At 40.9% G+C, this 23512-nt stretch overlaps 1 protein-coding gene across 5 annotated transcripts in view; it reads left to right on the plus strand.

Moving 5' to 3' along the window:
- Positions 1–8983, plus strand: part of MRPS9 (mitochondrial ribosomal protein S9) — a 39081-nt gene extending 30098 nt beyond the window's left edge. For 4 of the 5 annotated variants that reach the window (XM_054825663.1, XM_054825690.1, XM_054825680.1 and 1 more), the window contains exons 8-11: positions 1437–1605; positions 3345–3453; positions 4326–4495; positions 5891–8983. In XM_054825663.1, coding sequence (XP_054681638.1) covers positions 1437–1605; positions 3345–3453; positions 4326–4495; positions 5891–5982 — 540 coding nt within the window. In that variant the 3' untranslated portion in view covers positions 5983–8983. Of the gene's footprint in view, positions 1–1436; positions 1606–3344; positions 3454–3847; positions 4253–4325; positions 4496–5890 lie in introns of those variants that run through there. The other variant, XM_054825671.1, reaches the window with a different exon arrangement.
- Positions 8984–23512: the final 14529 nt, after the last annotated feature.

The raw sequence follows: 23512 nt of genomic DNA on the forward strand, positions 1-23512 counted from the left end.
AGCTCCTGCATTTGGAATGGCTGTTTTTCCTCTGAGTGCCAGCAGCTGATCTAGTTGTACAACCAGTTTGGTGTTATTCACTGCTTGCTTTTTGTACATGCAACATCTGTAAAAGTAGACTGCAGTAAACAGAAAACCCAAACGCAACTAAACCCCAAAACCTTCTACATACTGGCCTCTTGCATGTAAAACCACAAAGCCTCAGCCTATAGGAACAAACATTGTTTAAATGTATTTGAAATGTCTTTGTATGAGCTTCCAGTCTTACCTGCTCAAATTCTTATATTTTGCCGTTGCAACAAAATTTTCTGTGGTGTTTGCATTAGTAGAGAAAACCAGAGCTATTGAGATTTTTTTTTCCTTTGCACTCTGCAAATGAAAAGTGTTGGAAACTTTCTTCACCTATAGCCTCTGTAATTTTAAAATTTTTGTATTTTTATATTTCTGCTCTTGAAAGGCTTTACCACACACCTGTGTCATAACATTAAACAGAAGTAGCTAAGTGATGTCAGAATTCCAGGAACTATTGCTAGGTTACAAGTAAAGTATTAATTTTGTGCAGAAGACTGGTAACAGAGAGAAGAAAAACTACTTTTAATAACAGCTTGTAAGTAAAGAATACTTCAAAAATAAGGTTATGATATCTCTATGAAAAGTCATTATAGATGATAGCATACCTGTATATCCAGTGACTGGCTGTCTAGTGCTCCTGCCAGTTACACTTCATACCAGGACATCCCAGCTTTTAGCACAAACGGGTTAACACAATGGTGTTTACTCTTTAATCACATGTTGAAGAACTTTGGAGGGGGGTGTAAGGGGGAAGGAGAACCACACAGTAGCAAAAGATAATTTATTTCAAGAGGTTGCCCTTTAAGTCAAGTATCTCTTGAATTTTTAAATAGCTTGATTGTTCGGTTTTAAAGGAAATCATAAACATTAAAGTAACTCAGCTTGAACAGCCAGAGATAGATAGATAGGTATTTCCTGTATATATTATAAAATATAATCATTTAAGAGGTTCAGTTTGGTGAAATAAAATTATTTCCAAGTCAATGAACATGCTGACTTACTGAAAGTGAGGTGAAAATCTTTTCCTTTTGCCATTTTAATAAAAGAATGAAGACCCCCCTCAATGTTTTCATTTCAAAAGTGAGATGAACTTCATTCTAATACAATAATCCTGTATTACAAAGGGTTGGTTATGCTTTGAATCAAAGTTTCATTGTTGCCTGAAGAAAGAATTAGATATCTTTAGTCACACAGAAAATGATGCATCTGCATGGTGTTCTTAAATCAGCAGGTAGGTGCAAAAGTGTCATCTTGTCAAAAATCATCAATAAAAGTGAAGTGGGAAAGATCAATTATATAAAAATAGAAAGTTTTAGCAAATGCAATTACACTTGCATCCTTTAATGAAGTCTTGTTGTCTACAGTATGCAAGATTTGTTCAACTCTTAGAAAAATTGATGATGTTTCCATGTGGTGACATTGAGGAGAAGTATATACAAAAGTTTTCCAGAGCAGTTCCTGTGCAGTTACAAAAGGTAGTTATTGAGCCCTTGAAGTACGATGAGCAAGGAGTGGCCTTCAGCACTGGTGAAGGTAATAATTTCAAGTTGGTAATGATGCAGAATTTTTTCCTCTTCACACTGCTTTGCTTTATCTTACGTACAACACTGCTGAATGTGTCACTACTTCATTTTATATGCTTCTGTGTATATTGCATGTATAATTGTTAATTATGTTATAGCACACTAAGTTATGACGTGGCCTGGTAACAAAGTGGAAGTTTTTGTCACAGAGGCTATAAACTGTTAGTTTTTTATCTGCATTTCTATACAGTAGCACCTTTGTAGAGAGGACCTGTTGTGCTACGTGTTGTAGGATACAAGAGGACTTCATTGCTGGCAAGAGCTGACTGTTAAACGTAAAGGACGGGGGACTGGGGGAGCACAAACACATAGGGAGAATTCCATGGATGTAACGATGTTGTTGCTCACTATAGAAGTGGCATGCTCACGCCATTGAGTAACCTTCTCCATGACTTTTGTCATGAATTGTCCAGCAAAGGAGAATTTTGAAGGTGCAAAGAATAAATAGCAAGGCATTTGGATATTTACAAACAGCCTAGGAAAATGCAAAGAGGGAATTCCTAAATTTTTCAAACAAGTGGATGAACCACAGCTAGCGTTATGGGACAGAGACAGAGGGGTTGTTAGAGAAAAGCCATGAAGGTCTCTTGTATCTTCTAAATACAGGCTATTTACGTTTACAGTGGAGGGACACACAGTGGAAGAATGATATGATATGATATGAGTGCCTAGAAAAAGTAACATAGCAACAACATAGATAAGAAAGTCTGATTTCTGGATGAAGCATATGCACATGCACACACTTTGTGCTGTACACTTAAGAGGAATCTTAAAGATGATGCAGGCAGCAGGTGACAATATGAACAAGAGTCACTGAGAATTTGAGGAGCAAAATGGCTAGCGAGCTCTGTTCTAGCTGGGTTGGCTTCAAGATGACATGATAACAAGGAGATGCGAGAGCACCAAACTGGGATTTAATCCACACTTGTTTTCAGTAGTATCTTCAGAACAGTCGTTACTGAAGTTTGATAAACATGCAACCCGCGTTATTTAAGGAAAGCCATCAGATTTTGTAAGTTCAAGAACAGTCTCGTTTGTGTCCTATCACCTCCTTAAATTAAGAAAAATGTCTAATTTCTTTCATGATTGCTTTATCAGAATGATTGCTTCCTTTGTGCTGCGAAAGATTGGTCTTAGGCTTTAGCACAGAGTTTGTCATGGTTTAACCTGAAGCTAATGCACTTAGAACTAACTGTAATAATTTCTGAGGAAACTATGCTAAATCATGCATAGGTATGGCTTAAACCAGTGTAATTAGTGTTAACCTTTTCCATGTGAATATTCTTAAACTTCTGTACCTTTGTATGATTTTATAAAGTATTTTAATATTACTGGAATTTGTACTTATGGTAAATGTATATGTTCAGCAAACTGTTTATTTTCACATACTGTGACATCACCAGGTCAAAGTGTCCTAATCTACTGAAGTTATAGGAGGTAGGGTGTTACGTCTACTACCTCCTTCCAATACACACTTCCTCCGCCCTTAATAGACATAGATTAAAATATATCGAAAGCTAGTTATTCATTGTATGTATTTACTTCCTTCTCAATTTTTTTTTTTACCTCAGCCTCCAAAAAGAAACAGCTGGTACTTATGAAAGTGTTGAGATTTGCTTAACTTCTTGGGCACTTGAAGCTCTGTAGAATATTGAAGCCTCATAACAGATTGGTTTTAATTCCTTTAAGGTACAAGAAAAACTGCAAGAGCTACTGCAGTAGTTTATGACAATGGGACTGGAAAAATTACAGTGAATGGAATAGACATTTTACATTACTTCCCAGTGCTGCAGGACAGGTGAGAGCATGATGAAATGCTGTATTCTTACTGTACTTAAACTATTCCAGCAAAAGTCATGCCATGCAATTATCTTTTGGTGCTGTGTTCCACGGAGTTGATGCTATGTTCTTATTTTTGTATAACTTACCTGTTTTATGAAAATTGCTCTTGCTTTTCCTACTAGTTTTCAGGAGTCAGTACTGTAAGAACTGATGGGTAGGCCTTGCTCTGTGTTTCTTGTCCCTCCCTTTCTGGAGGGATGCAAAAACCAAGAGCACAGACTATTTGGATAGTTGAAATCTTTGTCCCCTTAGAAAGGGCTTGCAGTTTATTTTAATAAATAAATAAATAACAGTGTCTTTAAGTGTTTCCTGAGCAATTTGCAAATTGTATGCATGTGTAATTACTCTAGCATACAGTAACATGGTGGAAGCAAACGAGGTGAGACACGTCATGTAAAGCTTCAAATTTTTGGAGGATGTGCACAGTCTGATAAACAGAAGACTTCTCATAAGGCTGACATAAGGTTTCTATCCATTATGTGATTTTTATTTGTGGTTTCTGAGCTCAAGAATAGAGTGAGAGATTGCTCAGTTTGAATAGCCAGAGCTGACGGATCTTGGCATCTATAGATAATTAGTGAAACAAAAGTAATTGTAAAACTGAACTTAAAATATTTAACATTGGCTGTTTGAATATTCTCCTAGCTGCTCATTTCCTGTTGATTTGGTTGATATCAGTAGGAAGTTAGGAGATATGAATGCCTTTCTGGATCTCTGCCTGAAAGTTAACTATGGTCTTGTATATACTATGATAAGAAATGTACATAACGTGTGTCTTTATATATGTGTATATATTTCCTTTTTATGATTATTATTTTTTATTTTTAGAGAACAGTTGTTGTTCCCTTTCCAGTTCCTAGACAGAGTTGGAAAACATGATATGGTTTGCACAGTCTCTGGTGGAGGAAGATCTGCACAGGCTGGAGCAATACGTTTAGCCTCTGCAAAAGCCTTAAGGAGTTTCGTGACAGAAAAGGAGGTGGAATTCATGAGGCAAGGTAGGAATTGAAAGTATTTCAGTGTTTCTTAATGTGTATCTGGTAATTAACGGAATGAATACAAGGATCATTAAGGATCAGATAGTGTAAATTTGAGTAAATAATCCCAGTGAAACTTTGTCTATTGTATGAAAGGGATCTGCACTTATTTATAAATTGTTTTCACTTGTTTCCTAGCATCCTTTGTGTTCATTTTGGATGACTTCTTGAGTGCTTTTCCATCTGTTCGTGACCTCTCTGAACCCTAGTAACCAGCTTATATTGCCTCAACATAGAATCACAAAACATGAATGTGTATTCACTAACAAATAAATCTGGATCAGGCATTAGTAAGCTGTAAGGTACTAAGATTGTGTTTTGTTTTACGTGGTTAGTTGCATCTTGTTCATGTTTAATAAAGTTTTATTCTTGAACGTAAACACTAGAGGGTTAGCTTTGAAGGGATCGTAATAAGCATAAACATATTACCTGCAACTAGCCAGACTGAAGGAGCTTCTTTCCTCTCTTGATCTATTTAGAGTTTACAAGTTACCTAGGACAAGATAGACTTATTTGGATAACTGCAGTATTTGATGCTTCTCAGTGATGAGATGCCATACTGTTTCAACACATACAGAATTATGAACAGTGAGCTTTTAACTATGCGCTCTCTGGACAAGTAGGGGGAATACCTCTGTGTGTTACTGGCAGAACAGCTGTGTTTTTTTCATTCTATTGCCATCCATGGAAGTAAAGCTATTTCCATGCTAGTATCTTTGCAACAAGTTTCTTTGATTATAGCTTTTCAGTACTGACAAGTGTGACTTGCTAGGAATACCCCTGTAAACTGGCATTGTAGTGATTTGGGTATCTGTAATGAGATCAGCATAATTCTGAACGTGTTTTGGACGTTGCCAAATATACTTTGCAAACACTAAGTGTACTTTAAAGCCATGGTCTCCAAACTGAGGTGTATGCATCCTGGTGTTGTGCAAGATCATCCACTGGGGTGCAGGAAGAAAATCTTAGAATTTCAGCATTGTATATAATTAATAAATGAATAAATACACATATATTGGGAGCGCTCAAAAATATTTTACTGATAGAAGAGCATGATCAAAAAAGTTTGGAGACCACTGCTCTAAAGGCTTAAGCAATATAGATATAAAACTCTGTGGGATTTTATTTAGTAGTTTGTAAAGTAAAATGTGAAGGAAGTTCAGTTTCTAAAGAAAAGTTAAAATGTTAGATAGTCTGATGAAATTCCTTTCAGTGTGTTTTATACTGAATGATTATCCTTCTAGATGTTACAATTCATACACAAAGTTATGGGCTGCCTTGAATCCCCCACATGTAGTATATCTGAAATATTAACTAATAGCAGTAAACAAATGGATACTTTTCTGTGTTTTGTAGCTGGACTACTAACACTTGACCCACGTGTGAAGGAACGAAAAAAGCCTGGCCAAGAGGGAGCCAGACGGAAATTCACCTGGAAAAAGCGCTAAGTCTGAGTATTTAAAGAAGGACAGAATGTACCAGAACTTCAAAACATACTGATGTATGATTTAAAACTGTTGTATAAATATATTTGGTAATAAAAACATTTTCCATTATAACTACTATGTTTTCTCTGTTTAAAAAGCAACAAAGCTTTCTTTAAATTTATTGAAAATTGTGTTGTGATTTGCCGTATTGCTAAATCTGAAATAGCAACTTTGAGTGCCAGCTTTGCATCTTTGCTCCACTGAAGTCAATAATGATTTATGAAAGTGTTGGTGGATTATAACTTCTAAAAATCAATCCATTTGTTCAGTGACTTGAGTGTCTAAATTCTGGAATTAGGCAGCTCCTCACCAGGTATTTGGACAACTTTGACGTGCTTCCCTTTCTGCCTGGCAGGTGTCTGAGGATAAGTGACAACTTCCCGCCTAAGCTATGGTGGAGTTGAGAAACTAGTGAGGACGGTACTGACAATTGAGGGGATGTTGAGAGGGGAGCAGTCACAGAGGATAACCTTTGCCTATGGAATCTGTTGTCTCCAGGATGCCTCCTGGAGGTTAGGTAGGGAGTGATTCAGAGCAGGTACCTAAATTTAGGTGCTCTGAATCACTCTCTGGAGGAGTCAGTTTTTCTCTTCTTCCCCCAAATGCAGAAGGAGCTGGAGGGATTAAGCTAAAGTTAATCTTTTAGAATGCTCTTCTCCACCCCTTAGATCTCAAGGGGCCTGATCAAGGAGGCGTGTTCTGAATATGGCTAATGCACAAAGATAGCATTGGACTCTTTGCCAAATACAGTCATAACTTTTCTTTTTTAAAATCAGAAGCAGGAGGTGATGACAGTGCTGCCCACCTCCTGTCTATAATTGTAGCCTTCCAAAATAGATTAGTGGTTACAGCACTCACCCAAAAGTGCAAGGTGTTGGTTTATTGCCAACTTCCTTGCTGGGACAAAGGTCAGATACATAGAGCTTCCAAGGAAGAGCATATCTTTCATCTTTCCTGTAGGAACTGGGCTACAGCAAAAAAGACTATAAGGTTCATCTCACCAGGAGAAAGTAGAAAAAAATTAATTCAACTCGGTAGTTTTAACAACAGGGCACCTTCCAACTTTTCTTTTAATTTAGAAGACTTCAGTACTTGGAATTCTTCCTCTTCAGCCAGATTTTCTGTTAGAGTACCTGCCCTGCTTCTTACTTGCTGTAGATTATACCAAAAATATTATACCTCAGAGGTAACAAAAGGTGCTAGCAGATCACCACAGGTGATAAACAACTAAGTGATCTGTATGGGTCATTATTTTCCTGAGCACCATTCAAGAGAGGGGTATCAAGTAAATAGACCTCTTGAACTGAGTAAACCAAAGGAGGTCAGAAACTGGGTATACGTTCTGATGTGTTTCTGATTCCTTACTCCCCAAAGGCACTCTGTGCTGCTTGTTAACTCTTGTTTCATGAGAATGCTCAGTAAACTTGGGCAAGATTTCTCATTGCTGAGGTAGTTTGTCTCATTCAAAAAACGTGACTCTGCACCTACCTGACAGGAGGTTGTAGCCAGGTGGGTGTTGGTCTCTTCTCCCAAGTAACAAGTGATAGGATGAGAGGAAATGGCCTCAAGTTGTGCCAGGGGAGGTTTAGATTGGATATTAGGAAAAATTCTTTGCCAGAAGGGTTGTCAAGTACTGGAACAGGCTGCCCAGGGAAGTGGTGGAGTCACCATCCCTGGAGGTATTTAAAAGACACGTAGATGTGGTGCTCAGGGACATGGTTTAGTGGTGGACTTGGCAGTGCTACGTTAATGGTTGGACTCTGATCTTAAAGGTCTTTATCAACCAAAACGATTCTAAGATTCTATGACTTTAGTTGAATTCAACAGCTGAGGCAATTCACCTAACTCTTTGAAAAACAAACGGGGGTTATGTGAGACATGTTTTACACGAAGGCAAATAGAAAATGGTTTAATTAGTATTTCTGCTAATTTATCTGTGAATTGTTTATGTGTAGAAAAATAACTCATCATGTTTCAGTAAAAGCTGTGATTTGAAACGAAAGCATTCAGTAAATATCCATGCTGGGACAGGTACCTAAGGATTCCTCTGACGTGCTTACATAACAAAACATACATAAGCACATGAACTTAAATGAAGGCACTAGCTGAAGATGATATTGGAGGAGATTAAATAGTAGAATTTTTATCTTAAGACAAATGAAAATTGATCAGTTTGACCATATTAATTTTCCTACCTCATTATTAGGCAATAAAGCTGAGTGGAACACATATCGCTACTTACAATATACAAAGTCTTTTATCATGTTTTAAAGGATTTCTTAACGTTTTACCTTCCAAAAAAGTATGGGCACAGCCTTTGGTGTTTAGATCCAGCAAAAATTTTAGACAGGGTAAAGCTTTAGAATTTATCACAACTTTTTAGGGGAGTCCATAGAAGTGGTTGTTGTGCAACTGCATCCCTTGCTTCATAGCTACTTGCTCAGGCTTCCAACTAGTTCTGAAACAGCCAAAAGAGAGAAGTATTTTGAAAACAAAAAGCCAGAATTGTACGTATTTTTTGCATTTTTCACTTGGATGAGGTTCCTCTCAATCATCTGCAATACATGTCAACATTGAGGAGTCAGGAGATGAAATAATTAAGAAGGACTATTTCTGTGGTGTTAAAGCTGATCAAAAGGTGAGACAATTTTTTTCACTCATTTTTAAAATTCGTCAGAGCCGAAGTATCTTATATGCCATCAGTTTCTGGTAATTGTCACATTTCTTTTAGTGTGGAAAGCAGTCAGTCAGAAGATAATGCTGTAAGGATGTTTCTGTTTTGTATTAATACTGCTATGTTACCACAAGATGGAGCAGTTTGCAATCTAATGAACTGTTTTCAGAAGTGGTATGTAGATACTTGGGAAATAAATGATGATGAATGTTCCTTATAAATACTGATTTTCTTTTTTTTTTTAATAACAACAGGTAATTATGAAAATAAATGTATTGGATTTCAAAAGGGTAGATTCAGATTGTCTTTCCAGGGATTGATTTTTTTTTTCTCCTGATAAGATAAATTTTAGTGAGAAATAATAAATGTCAGTTAATGCTAGTTTTCAGCAATCTAATTTCAGTACCTTTAAATTAATATTATGATACTGTGCTAAGAAATGCCAGCTGATGTGTGAAGCTTGGAAATGGTACAGTAACATTGTGCCAGTCATCACAAAGTTAAAAAAAACAGAATCACAGAATGGTTTGGGTTGGAAGGGACCTTTAAAGGTTATCTAGTCCCAAGCCCCTGCCATGGGCAGGGACATCTTCAACTAGATGGGGTTGCTCAGAACCCCGTCCAGCCTGACCTTGAATGTTCCCAGGGATGGGGCATCTACCACCTCCCTAGGCAACCTGCTCCAGTGTTTCACCACCCGCATCATAAAAAAATTTCTGCCTTATGTCCAACCTAAACCTACCCTTAGAAATCTCATACTAATCATATACATAACTAATAATTATAATTTAGATAAAATGCCAGAAATTGGTTTTGGCTGAGGGGAGGGAGATTTGTTACTGAAACTGCATTTTATCTGTACAGTTTAATAAAATCCTTGTGCATATACAAATATTTTCACAGTATTCTGTGATATTTTATGTAAATAAAAATTCATGGGCTGGAATTGGAAGCAAATCTGTTTTTTATGCTCTGCTAGCACCCAGCGGGTATTGGTTGCGATAGCTTACTAAATGTCCTGCAAAACACGTGAACACAAATCACTGCCCATGTACCTGCCCATGTAAACAAAGCAGTGTGGGAGAAGAACAAAACATAAACAAATGGGCAGTAATGGTTTTAGACCTCATATTGCTTAGCATCCACCCTCAACCACTATGTCAGAAATCACCTTCACTGTTAGTTTTCATTATTAATTAACTGAATATTGAAGTCTTTCTGGAATTGCACATCAATCCCCCCTGCCATTTCTCTCCTAGTTATCAGTGCTCTTCTGCTTGGCTTGGAATTGCTCATTGTCATAGAATCATAGAATCGTTTTGGTTGGAAAAGACCTCTAAGATCATCAAGTCTGACCACTAAACAAGTGAAAAAGCATGGGGGGCGGGGGGGGGGGAAGGAAAAAAGCCTTGGGCACTCCACGGAGGAGGTCTGTATTTCAACACTCTAAATCTTTAAGGCATTCAGGATGTGTGCTAACATTTTCTTCGTCATTTCAATAAATGTCATACTTAGATGCTGACAATACTGACATAATAAATGACATAAGCAGAGTGGCATGTGCTTGCCACGGGTCCTGAGCGGACTAGTACATCATGGAGGCAATTTCAGACTAACAGATGATTAGCAGGAGATACAAGATGATACACTGATGCTTTCTTCTGAGATCAGCAAAAGCAAATTCTCCTCTCTTCCAGGACTGGTCCCTGATACTTTCCTGCTTGCCTGGTTACGCTTTCCATTAGTAACTGCTATTTCTCATAAGACAGGATGATGCCAAGGTAAAGAGGATTGCACCAGTCAAGAAACTCCAGCGTGTCTTGGTACAGTCCTTATTTCAAGTCTCAGAGCATCCTTGCAGGATTTTGGTGGCCCCTCTAAAACTTTGACCTGATATACCTTGAGTGCTGGATGGTGTATAGGCAGTGGCAGCTGTAATGCCTTTTAGCTGCTGGAGGTATCAACAGGATTATTTTTTTGTTTAAACTTATGTTCATGTAATGTAAGAGAGGTTTTAGACGAAAATACTGTGCAAAGCAAGAGCTGTATAGATTATTCATTGTCAACAATAAAATGATAAGAATATCATTATACCCTGCATAATGGTGGAAGAAGAGCTCATTGCTTTGTAAAGGACCTTGTGACTATCTTATATACTGCTTTTTGCACTTGGGCTGAGCACCACATACCCATCTCTGCAAGCGTGGGGTTAGCCAGCAGCATCCCCACTGAGGGTTCTGCTGCAGGAACACCAATGCCTGAGAACGCTGTGACGTGCACACTGAACTTGCGATGTGAGACAAAGCACATGCTTCATTCAGCTCCATTGTGGAAAAGAGAACGCAAGCATGCGTTACACAATATCCTCCCCACTCAGCTTACATACAAAATCATAGGGCAGTTGGGTTTTCAGGGTCTTCCAAGTTTCTGCTGTGTGCCGCCTTTCACACTCAACCTGCGTTGGACATCCCCATCTCAGCAAACAACTTTGGGGATAGCTTGAGGAAATGCTCACCAGCAGCTGATGTGGTGGTGCGATGCAGTTGCAGAGCCAGGTTTGGTGCTGGCGTGTGGGCGGTCTGCATTTACTGCAAGAGGGAAGTGAGACTCGGAAAGATCGTGCTGAGGCTGTGAAGTTCTTGTGGGGATGGACCCCAAGCCAGGGCTGCCCTTTGTTATTTGCCCCTGTTATTTAGTATACGTTCACTCACGGATTACATCACCTGCAAGGTAGAGAGTAATTTGTTTTTCTCCTCGCCTGGCTGCAGTTAAATTCCTAAGAATTAAAAACAACTTCTTTAGTGAGACCTTGACACAAGTGCTGACATCTCTTGGGTGTTTATGAGCCAAGGCCACAGGGGTCCCTCCTGTGTCTTTCACCTGAGGCAGCTCTCTGGTGGCTATTGCTTCTGCTCGGAGACCTGATGAGAGCTGTAGGCTTTAACAGTCAGCTTCCCTCATAGAGTTTCTGTCTGTGAGAAAGTCACTTTGAGACCTATTCTAAATCCCCCCCAACATTACCTCTGAACTCCGTTTAATTTCAAAGGTTAAGCAAGCAGGCAGATTATTTTCTCCTCTAAGTGCATGCTTCCAAGGCTGAAGGACTCATTTGTACTCAAGTTGCAAAGAACACTTAATGATTTTATTTGACTAAGGCAAAATGAGAAAGGAAAACGATATTTAGAAAAATTCATTAGAAAAACATTTGCTGCTTTGTTTCTACAACAGCAAGATTACTGGGTAATCTCTGCCTTAACTCATCAGGGATAGCTGATTGCATGAGGTATGCTGATGGAGCTGATATTGATGGGCTGAGCGTGCAAAGCATACACATGACCCTCTGGAAGACTCGTTAAGATGCCTCAGACCAGGAACACACAAAACAGCTGCCCCGTAAGGATATCCCAAGGTACAACCCAAATACTAGGCAGGAGGCAGAACAGCTCAGAGTAGTATCAGAGAGTCAAGGACATCTGGACTTGGTAGAGCACCAAGCTAACCCCGCTGGCTGCTGAAGGCTGGGGAGGTCCCGGGAGAGGAGCCAGCTCAGGCAGTGAATCGCTGCTCAGTGCGGAAGCTGCGGCACCGACTGATGCCGTGATGGTGTCTTGCACTTCGACCATTTGGGATGTCAGCCTTCATTCGCGAGGGATGGGGTCCCGGGTCACCCCTGCCCACACCCCTGCCAGCAGGTCAGTAGGAGGCCGGCAGCTGGGTTGCCCCAGGTAGGCAGGACAGAGGTGGGGAAGGGCTTCGCCGAGGGAAGGAGGAACCGATGGCCGGAGCTCTCACACCGTGCACGGGCAAAGGATGTGCCTCTTACCTACATGTGGCTGGTTCAAATTCTGTCATTTACCAATAAAAAGGGGATGCTGGTTGTGTTTCATAATCCACTGTGAATTTGTTTTTACCTTAAGGAGCTTGTAATTTACAAATATAATTCTTTACTTTAGCATAAAGTTTATCAAATGTTTATCACCAAAAGTCAAGACTTCATCCACTGCCTGAATCTGGCATAAATCTGATTGGTTTCTTTTGTGGAAAGCCAATTTAGGAATCAATTATATTTTTTAATGGGCATGAAAACAGCTCCTCTTTGGTCATTGTAGTAGATTACAGCTTGTAGTCTGACATCACTTAACTGCGTAGCAAGTTGTATGAAAATGAAAACTCCTATTAGGACACTTAAAAAATTTCTGTTTCAAAATGACTGCTTAACAACCATTAAAGCAGCTTTATAGAAATTTCACTACCCTTGTTACATCTGTACCTTTGGTTAGTTTCTTTCCCCTTTTCCAATTTTCTCCCAGCATCTTGCAGCTTGCCTATTATTTGGGTGTATAATTAGAAATCCATTATTATGTTTTATGGAGATGTAAAGAGTAGGAAGAAAGCTGCGTAACTACTTCTTACATGCAGCATGCAAATTATCCACCTTGTGTATTTTGGCTCTGAATATTCCGCAGATGTAGTTTCATTTCCCTTGGATCTCTGTTTACCCATTTTTATTGCTAGTCATCAAGTATAGCAGCAGAAAAATCAAAATAGGAGGGGGGAGGGATCTTCCCGTAGAAGCAGCTTCACATGCCCCCATTGCAGAGTGATATTGCCATTAATGTGCTTCACCTACGCAGTTCTGTACACGGCCGTTATTTATAACAGATGGTCATGAAACGGTAGAGGTAATCCACATCGCATGAGAAAATGGTCACTGCCAAAGCTGAATAGTTGGGAAAGTGCTTTGAAGGATATGATTTGAAATGTTCTATCCAGATACTATATGTACGGAGAAAGGACGCAGGATGGGGCTTCGGCTGTACCTCACAGCTCTGAACGAGGAAACGCCTCTTTCCTCAGCCTGACTCTTCCAGCTGACATTTCCTCTTGTTTTGGACCTGATCTGAAGTCAGTAGAAATCTTACTGTCTTCACGGACCTTCACATCAGGTCATTATGTTTTTAAGGATTTAAGATCTGACCTTTATCCTTTGTGAAATCCCACCAATGCAGATGGCACAGTGCGGTTTATAGGTTGCACTCCTGCCATGGCTTCTTCAGACTTGCCAGTCCACCGGGGAGTGAATGAGGTGCAGGTTCGTCCCTTCTCCCTCTCCCTCCCACCAGACAGAAATGTCCTGAGTCAAGAGGCTCCTCCACTCTCTGAGGTTTGTGACCAGAAAGGTCTGGCGATGCTCCTAAAGTCAGCAAAGCCTCTGGAACTGTGACTACCCCTTTCGGCGTGGCATTAAATGTCAAACTCCTTGAGAGAGCCGCGAGCTTTGCCGTGCCTTGTGGGGGTCTCTTGTTGGATCCCTACCTCTGTTTCCCCAGGTGACACGAGGAGGAGAAGCAGGGAGAAGGCTCAGCGCAATGGCCTTAAAGCAAAGATTACTTTAAACTGGCATTGGATGTTGGGTCTGATAGAAGTGTGTGGAAGTGGCTCTTGGAGGGAGTATAAAAGCACATAATCTTTCTTTTGTGGGGGGTAGGAGGAGGGTGCCAGACTCTGAGGAGGAGCTGGCTTCACAGGAAAGAAGGAGTCTCCTCAGTGGGGGTCTGGCAGAGCTGTGATATGGGAATTATGATTGCACACAGCCCATGGTGGTGTTCTGTGGTTCAGTGGCTCGCTGTAACTTTATGAATTTTAAATTTTAAAAAGGAAAAAGGGCAAAGTGCACCCAGTAGGTATGCATTTAAAAAAATATTATTTTTCCTGAATACTATTTTATCTAATTCCTTTAGCACTGACTGGACAAAACCGGCTATAATATCTCTACAATATACAGATTTTTCCCCATTCTGAATTGCTGCTGGTTTAACTTAGCTTTTAATTTCATATAACTGGCAAAATAATATGTTGCCCAAGAGTATGATTCTCTTTTAATCATGGTAAAAGTAGGAAGCAGATTCTAGTCAACCAGACATTACCACTTAATAATAAAGTAGTACGTGATAAGTGTATTATAGGCATGTATATCTATATATACACTCACTTATATGCATCAAAGTGTTATACACATATATTATATATATTAGAATTAGGGAGGATAGTTTATTCTTTCTGATAAAAAATATTTCTTGAGCTAATTTGATAACTATGCTATAGTTATGACTTTGGGAAGTCATATAGCTATAAAGACTGGAACAATTCAGAATAATATTGCAATTAAGAAGAAGTTCTTACGGTGCTGGGCTAGGACATGGGAGATAGTTCAGGTCCTGCTCCTTTCCGGAGTTTGTGCATGACTGCAGAGAAATTGCTTACCGCCTGACCACAAGCTGCAGCAATTTGGTGCCACTCGAACGGTGGGAATGGCACTGGATGTCTATTTAGCTCTTGGTCTTTCTGACAGTGTCCAGTCTTTCAGTAGAGGATCCAAATAAGACAGTGCTAATGCCTGGCACCCTGACCTTGCCTGCCCATCCTTAGGGCTGCTCGCAGGCAGCCTGCAGCTCGTGCTGCTGCCCTCGTGCTGTGTCCTGAGCCACGTCCTCATGTCTGGTAACACCAGAGATGCTGCTCTCGGAGAAGAACAGCATCGCCTCCTTATCTGCTCCGAGTTGGCCAGCAGCCCTCCAAGGGTTCAATTCAACAGGCTTTTGGGGCTTTTGGAACTTAATATGGCTACAGAAATTTTAGCTGCTGGTCAAAACTCGCCTATGGCTTTTTGGAATTATAGATGAAACAGAATGATGTTTCTAGGACAGGAGGCTGGGCTGGGCCATGGGAAGGAGGAAACATGGGGCAGGACATCAAGTCAGACCTTTTGTTTCTACTGCCATTAACAATGCTGGAGAGGTACGATGAATGACTGCTGCTTTGGGGTGGCAGCAGTCCTTCCTTGAAAACGAGTGATTTTCTTTCTCTGTGTCTTCACCTCCCCCTTGATGGCAGCAGCGGCAGCCACACCGGCTCTCCAGGAGCCTCGTATGAGCGGAAGAGGCAGTCACGCTACGGCCAGGTTGTTGCACCCAGAAGTTTGTTCCCACAGGCGATGTGCTCACTGTGCCTAAGCCAAGGTTGTCCTGCTCACCAGGCGGGAGAGGGAGGCTTCGTCCGAATGGAACATCCACCATGGTCATAACCAGGCATGACCAAAGCGTGACTAGGCTGCATTTGTGCAAACCTACAAGCATTTCTTATCTTAAACAAGGAGGGCTGCCCTAACATTTCAGCCTTACTTGACGCAGAGAGTGGGATTTGAAGAGATTGGGGTGGTTGTTTGCGTATCACCATGGCTGACAAGAGCTTTATCCGAACCTGCGGCTGGGGACTTAGGTCACTGCAGTGATGCCGTTTGGCCAGGTATGGACCAGAAAGTCTCCAGCTCAATCCTGTCGCATTTATGGGTTGTGTCTTGCAGGTTCAACAGCTGTAGAAACTTTTTTTAATCACTAGTTTAAGAAGATATATCTCTGGATACATCCAAGGAGTAGATCTGTTGAGGAAGCAGGTGCCAGTTTTCCATAGTTACTTTTAAGAGCCAAATTGTGCTTTAGTGCTGATTTTTAGTTTTAAGGCAATATTGAGAATTTAAAAACCCTTCTTTTTTTTTAATTTATTTTTTATTTGATCCAGCTGGAGCTTGTACTTCCTCTTTAACTTTTCTTTTATTATTTAAAATCCTTAATTATCTGAGACAAAATTGGTAAGGAAATCTGCAGAATCTAGGGATTCCACAGAGCTCTCTCTCTAAACACTCAGGCTATTCACTGTTGCCAAATAGACATGTGCCAACTCTGAAACACCCACCCACTCCCTCCTTCTGCTGCAGCAAACTAATAAGCGCATTGATTACATTCATTTAAAGAAAAACACTGCTCTTTTAATCTTTACATTCCGCGTGCTTTAGATTTCTGATTACAAGAGATATCCTGTTTATCACACATCATGTGGTGAAAAAGCTACTTGACACACCTCAACGCATTAGATATTTTAAAAGAATATTTTATAGGGTACCAGCAAGTGGTAGTAGGAGATAATTATCATTTCCTGCAAGCTGTTGTTGTACTATTCGCAAGATGAACGAGAGGTCTCTTAAATGTGATTTTTTGTAAAGGTCCCTTAAATGCCTTCAATCCCCCCAAACAAAAATGTTCACATGCAGTTTCTCTCTTCCTTCCCTTCCCTCTCCCTCCTTTCACCCCCAAAATCTGGAAGAACTTTGTTATAATAGTATGAGACATGATGCCTCTTTCACTGCTGTATAGACATCAGTCACTAAGAACAACAATTATTTAGTTATATATAGGTGGATAGGTATATGTATATATATAAATGCAAATACAAAATCATATGTATGTGTGGAACATGCATTGATAAAACAGGGCATATTTAAGCCAAACTTGAAACCCACTGCTTTAAAGAGTTGAAGAAATTCTGTGATTTGAAAGCCAGCAGGAATGTCCCAAGTTAGGTGTGAAAGCCTTTCCAGATGTCCCGCGCAGGTATACGGACGCACGTACATAGACAAGCTTTCTTTCCTCTGGCAGACCCTTGTGGAAGTCACCCACCAAACCCCACGGCCATGGGGCAGGCCACCGGTGCTGCCCCCGGCCAGGTGTCCCGGAGGTGCCGGTGCAGGGAGGAGAGGAGGGCAGGTCCCCGGCGGGGCAGCTGGTGCTGGACACCAGCTCCGAGCAGCTCAGAGATCAGCAACATGGAAAACCTTGTTCAAAGTCCTCCTCTGGGCCCGTTTGAGTTTACCGCAGGGAATTTTGGATCACAGCATTCAGCTGCAGTGAGATGTTGGCTATGGCACATCAACTCTGCTGCTGCCTGTACCCCTAAAGGCAACCGGCAATGCCATTCCCGATTTCTAAAGCTGCTGATGCTCCCAACTGTGCAGAGAGGCTTCTACAGCCTCTTGAAAAACATCTCAAATCCAGTATCCTGGACCAGGTTTTTGAGTTATTTACTATTTGGCGAGTTCAGGTATCCAAGCATGACCCCTGTTTGGGATGTAACGTTTCACTTGTCCTTGCTTAGGGCCAGTCTCCTACTCACGCTCAGTGGGAGCAGAGCTCCGCTCGGTCAGCAGTCCCGTCAGCACCCAGCTGAGACCATGCTGAGGAAAGAAAAGCCACGGGAGCTGGTTCTCGCCCTCTGCTCAAATTCACTGGTAATGAATACACAGCCTGTGTCCTTCTTTACAGGACAGGCTGGCCTTGCCCAACTCTCCTGGTTTCTTTGAGGTGTGCTATTCCCCCACTGCAATTCTGATGCAATTATAGCATCAACATTTAAAGCCTCTGTTGGTAATAATTGCCATAATCTAATGCCAGCCGCAGTTTTTAACGGGAATTTCAGAAAGGAGCTGGGAAGTGCTGGACAGAGAGTCCCCGTGGAAATTCAGCTCAGTTCCCAAACTGGTTGTCAAGAGCAATACGTAGCGCAGTCCGCGTGACAAGCGCAGTGGGACGGGGAAACAGCACTGACCTGCCGATTGAGAGCAGATAAAGGGAGGCCCTTCTGCAAGTATCATACATGGATATGAATTAATAACAGAGATCACGCTCTGCAAGTTGGTGAGAAAAGTAGCAGCTGCCAGCGGGCCTTAAACACTTGATTTTGGAGCCTCAAAAGGAGACTCGGAGGGGGGTGCTGTAGAGCAAGGCAGAGCGTGAAGGGAAGCACCCCGGAGTTACGGCCTGCTGCTTGCTCTGGCATTAAACCCACAGATTTGGGGAGGTGGGGAGGGGGTTTATTTGTTAAATGGGAAAAACAGTCAGAACCTAAGTAATGAACCAGAATCCTGATTAACTCCCCTCGCTTGAAATAACATACTTCTGAAGAGGGCTGATGGCAGGACACCAGCCGCGTTTGATGTCCCACAGCCGCGGTGGAAACAGCGCTCTGCCATGGCAGTGCTGCGGTTAGATTCTGAGTCTCAGTGTTTCGCACTCCTGAAGCTCCCTGAGCAGACCTTAGCCTTTAGGCTGGCAGTGCCCCCTGAGAGCTCGCCAAGAGCTCAAATCGTTGGTAACGATGCAGAGGGAGGTTTTCTATAGACATCCTGGCGTCAGCCTCTGCATCATACCTGCATGCAAGGCTCATCCCATACAGCTTTGCTTTTCTTTTTCTGTAGAAAGGAGAGGATATCTGCAGGTAGCAGAGAAATCTGTTGGGACCTGAGCTGTCTTTGCCTCTGTACTTCAGCATTTGGGTTTCTGAACTCGATGCTGTGCGCTGTTGTCATACAGAGACTTGTGTGTCTGCAAAACCAGTTACCATAACCCAAATAACTTGTGGGTATGAGGCGCTCTGCTCGTTCCTCGCCCGGAGTGCAACCTTTAGCATTAAAATTTGTTTGAGGTCAGAAGTCCTGTCTCCACACCATGCAACCATACTGCTACGACTGAAGTTGGATTGATGTTTCCACAGCCTCTCATTCTTCAGGCTAGTGCCTGTTCATATTTCTCAGTATAAGCATGTATCCTCAATTACCGATTCATTTTGCGAGTTACCTTTAACACAACTATTTATTATTGGCCAAAACCATGAATACTTCTAAAAAACCTGTATCTTTTTCCCCCTGTGTTCTGTTGGCCTATAAATTACTAAGGTAGATTAAATTTTTCAGTTAAAGCCAGTTAAAGATTGATATTAGTATAAAACTGGGTTGGTTTTTTTTTTTTTTTTTTATTATTCCATATATGTGCAAGCTCCATAGCTATTCTAGTAGACTTTTAAAGGCGGCATTTACTAAGAACTCTTCCTAATATTTTGACTGCTAACCAGTTTTTTTTTCCCATAAGAATAGCTTTTCTAATGGAAAAATTCAGAAGCAGCACTATCATCATATCATAATGTACTGTGACAAGGACTGTTCAGCTTTACATTTTGGCATTTAATGTGTTCTCAGCTCTTCACTGTGGCTGGCAAGGGTGACTTTAAGCAGCCAATATTGTAGAGAAGTAGTTGAAAATATTTTTTGTAGTAAGAGATTCAGGACAAATTGTAGCAAATCTTCTCTTGCTGTTTTTCAATTGTTTTTAACATGGGCATGTTTCTGTCTGATATCTTCCAGATGACACCAGCTGAAGACTCCTACAACTCACCTTTGCAAAGTGTCCTTTCCAAGTAGACCGCAAGTAGACTTTCCAAGATTTAGTAGAGACCGTCCCTGTGCTTGGAAAGAAGGGAGCAACTAGCTCACATAGAAACCCAAAACACACAGAATTCATGGCTCTCAGTAGAGGGATTTTGTTGGTAAAACCTAGTTTGCTTCCAGAAACTTAATTGCGTTGTTGTCCGAATATGACCTACTTCGCTATGGGCTTGGATTGTGTGTCACAAATAAGGAACTTGTAAAGTACACCCTGAATTTTCAAGTGCTGAGGAGATGCCCTCTGTAGGGCTCAGTAGCAGTTATAAAAGCATTTCTCTCAGTCTAAAGGACTTGAAAACAGCTGAAAATATAAATTTATGCTGGAGAAACTTGTTCCTCTCGCTGCATGTTTTCGTTGCTGTTCCTGTTGAGACTTTCTGCTGTAGTGATCCTTCCAGGGAGGATTCCCAGAAGGCCTGAAACCTTTCAGATCTTATTGCTTATACATTTTCTTTTCTTGACAGAACAGCATGAAATAGTTGACCTTGCCCAGAGCAATATCATTAAAGCTAAACAAGATGACACTTGTACTGTGTCTTGGTCTGGAGCTGTCTAGAGCACTTTCTGAATTCTTGTGGAACAAGAAGAAAAATTTCAGGCAATTGAAATACCTGTGATGCTAGCCAAATAATGTTTCTTGTTTTAACATGAATTTATGGGTATATTAATGTGCATATTTCAGAGGAAGAAATCGAGTGTTTTACACCTCAGAAGCTCATCCTGAAATATTCATTTATTATAAAGTAAATGAAATTCAAACTTAGATTAAACATTTTAAAGAAATTTTGTTTGAGGATCTACTAACATGCTCTGGGCTAACATCTGTCCTTGACAGGTGACCAGTGGAGGTCTGTCAGGATGTTTTACCCCTCATAGCAAAAGCTGGAGAATAGATGGAGCCCCACTGACATTAGCTACTGCCAACTGTGCTTCAGTCGAGGTGAACAGGGAGGCAGAGGGGCTGAAGTGCAGAAGGGGAGTACAGAATCATTTTCTGGATTGAACGTAAGAAGACAAAAATGAATTTTTGACAGACAATAAATCTAGTCTTCCTTTTTTTCCTTTAGTTGGGAAGGAACTCAGCACATTTTACATATGGGTCCCATTCATGCAGCCTTTCTGTCCACAGGCTTAATTGGGCAAATATTTTAAAGCCATCACTCTCTCCACCTCCTTCTCCCCCGCGCCCCTGTGGCAGTGCTTCAGGACCTTACGCCAACGCTGCTTCTGCTGCCATGCTTGTGCCAGCCGGTGACCTAGGTGAGCAGTAACTGTTGGTTTAAGGAGCGAGACGCTGACACCCATTCACAAAACCATGCAGGCAGCATGGGCGATGCGCTACTTTGGGCAGAGTTGTCCTCGTCCGCCCACTAGCTGGGTGGAGCTCTTCTACTTCGGTTCTCCTCTGTGCATGCACAGTATGGATAGCACCGAGGAGGGCAAATAACCTCATAAACAGCATTATTCTCCTTTCTGGATCACCTTTTCCCATGATGTTCTGGCTGTTGTGTATTTTTCCCCATACACCAGAGCCTTACTCGGCTGGAGTGCCATTCACAGCACACTTCCCGTCCTGGAGATTGTAGTCAACACAGATGGCTCTTTGTCACTAAGTATTCGTGAGTGCTAAATTGAATGTGCGCTCTTGTCTAATATTTAACAAAGCACATTGAGTTAATGACTAATGTTTCATTATTGCAGGAAGCTTTTAGTACCAAAAGGTTAAGTGGTTCATTTGAATATTGCCCAAGTATCTTTGCCCTGTCAGGTTGTTTTGTTTTGTTTTTTGTTTTTTTTTTTTCCCCCTGAAGTTAATTTGCTATTGTTGTGATCATGTCTGACAAGTGGTGGGTAAAAGCAAAGGCAGGTTGTGGGGGTCCGTTTCCATGACATAATTTTACTGGTATTTGGCAAGCTGGATGTTACTTAGCTGAGCATCTAATTTGCATGGACCCTTATTCAGTGATGAAAAGCCAGTTTTGAGCATAGGCCATCTTCCGCTGGGAATTATTTGCATCAGAGGCAAAGGACATGGGGGGAAGTGATAGAAAAGTGGGCAAAGTTAATGGAGCTAGAAGAGGTTACCAGAGCTACCAGAAGAGACTTGCTATGCACTCACACAGGTAGAGGAGTAGGCTTAGGAATTATTGTAAAATACAAAAATTACAGTGGCTGAGTACTCGTAAAGCACCATGGAAACAAGTTTCTGCTGCAATGACATTAATGATATAAGCTGCTTGTGACATGGTGATAAAAATGGAGAAAAAAATATCTAAGGAAAAAAGCCTCCATGTTACTTTTGTTTTGCTGCACTCTCAGTTCTTTGAGTTTTTTCAGTGAAAAGCAGATTTTTAGTACACTAGCTCACCACACCTTTTTCTGGTTAAATTGTTGAGCAGGGAAAGACACATCAAACCCGCGCTGCCCTGCTTTGCTGCTGTCCTGCATGGGAACAGTTCGTGAAGTTGGCTTCTGAACCTCACAGGAAAAACATGGCTGTTGCAATTACTCTACCTTTTTTTATTCCATGGTCAGAGTGGTGACTTTGCCACCCTACAGCAGAGCGTAACGCTAAATGTTCACCTGTGGCTTTGCAGCACTGGTATTTTTAGCGTAACTGATTCTCAGGTCTGTGTGCTCCAGTTGTCTTTTGAATAGATTTGGATACTTTTTATTCTGAATCTTCTATTCAAAAATCTTTTTTGCTTCTGATTAATGATAGTCCCCTATAGTCTCATCTCTCTGGAAAAAGAGATTTAGCTTAGTACAGTAATATCAAGAAAAAAGCAATTGGAGAGGCTTTGCTTTTGAGACACTGTGCATGGGGTTTTTTTAACTAGTTCATTATTACAGTTTCTATATCAACTCTTTAAATCGGGCAAGTTTTTTTTCTATTTGAAAAAAAATTAAGATGGATTTTTAAGTAAAACTTGCTTGCATTATAACTGAACCTGAAATGTTGATAAATTCAGGTACCTTCTGGTTACATATTATTGTTTAATATGTAAGACAGAAATGAAGCTTCTTCGCAGCTTTCAATTTCAACAATCTGATCTCCCATAAGCCTTGGTAGGGAGAGTATCCAGGAGACAGGCTGAGAACAGCTACATCTGTGTACTAGTATGGGGGATCTAAATTACCTGTCATCAATTAATTTGACACACGACTTATTAGTCCTAGCACAAAAAAGTTTAAAGTTCTTTTGAAGATACTTTTGTGGGCCTTTGAGCAGCCCAGTAGGTGTTCCTGCGGTGGAGTGATGCTTCTGCCCAGGAACGCGTTTCTGCAGCGTTAGAGTTAAGGGAGAATTACTAAACTACTTCTTCTCCCAGAAACAGACAGGATTTTCTTTTTGTTTACTTTGCAGTCCAAAGCTGGAAATGTTCCCTCAAATGGTTCTCAATGCTCCCTACATGTCTTTCAAGCACAGTAACTAGCTTAACAATAAATCAGCCTCAAATTTTTCATGTTTTAGGAGTCCAGAGAATTTTGAGGTCAAACATGTTTCATCTTGCATTGCTCAAAGTACTTGAAGTGAATACTTGCTGCAGGAAAAAACACTGATTGCTCTTATGACAAAGATCTTCCCTTCCCAAGTCCAGACCTTTACCTCCCTTGTTACCTTACCTTTACCATGGGCAAAATTCTCCATGACCGTTATCAAAGCACTGTAATATTACACTGCCTTTCTGTGTAAGGGCTTTGCT

This window comes from Grus americana, chromosome 1 (assembly GCF_028858705.1).
Source record: "Grus americana isolate bGruAme1 chromosome 1, bGruAme1.mat, whole genome shotgun sequence".
Taxonomy (NCBI): Eukaryota; Metazoa; Chordata; class Aves; order Gruiformes; family Gruidae; genus Grus; species Grus americana.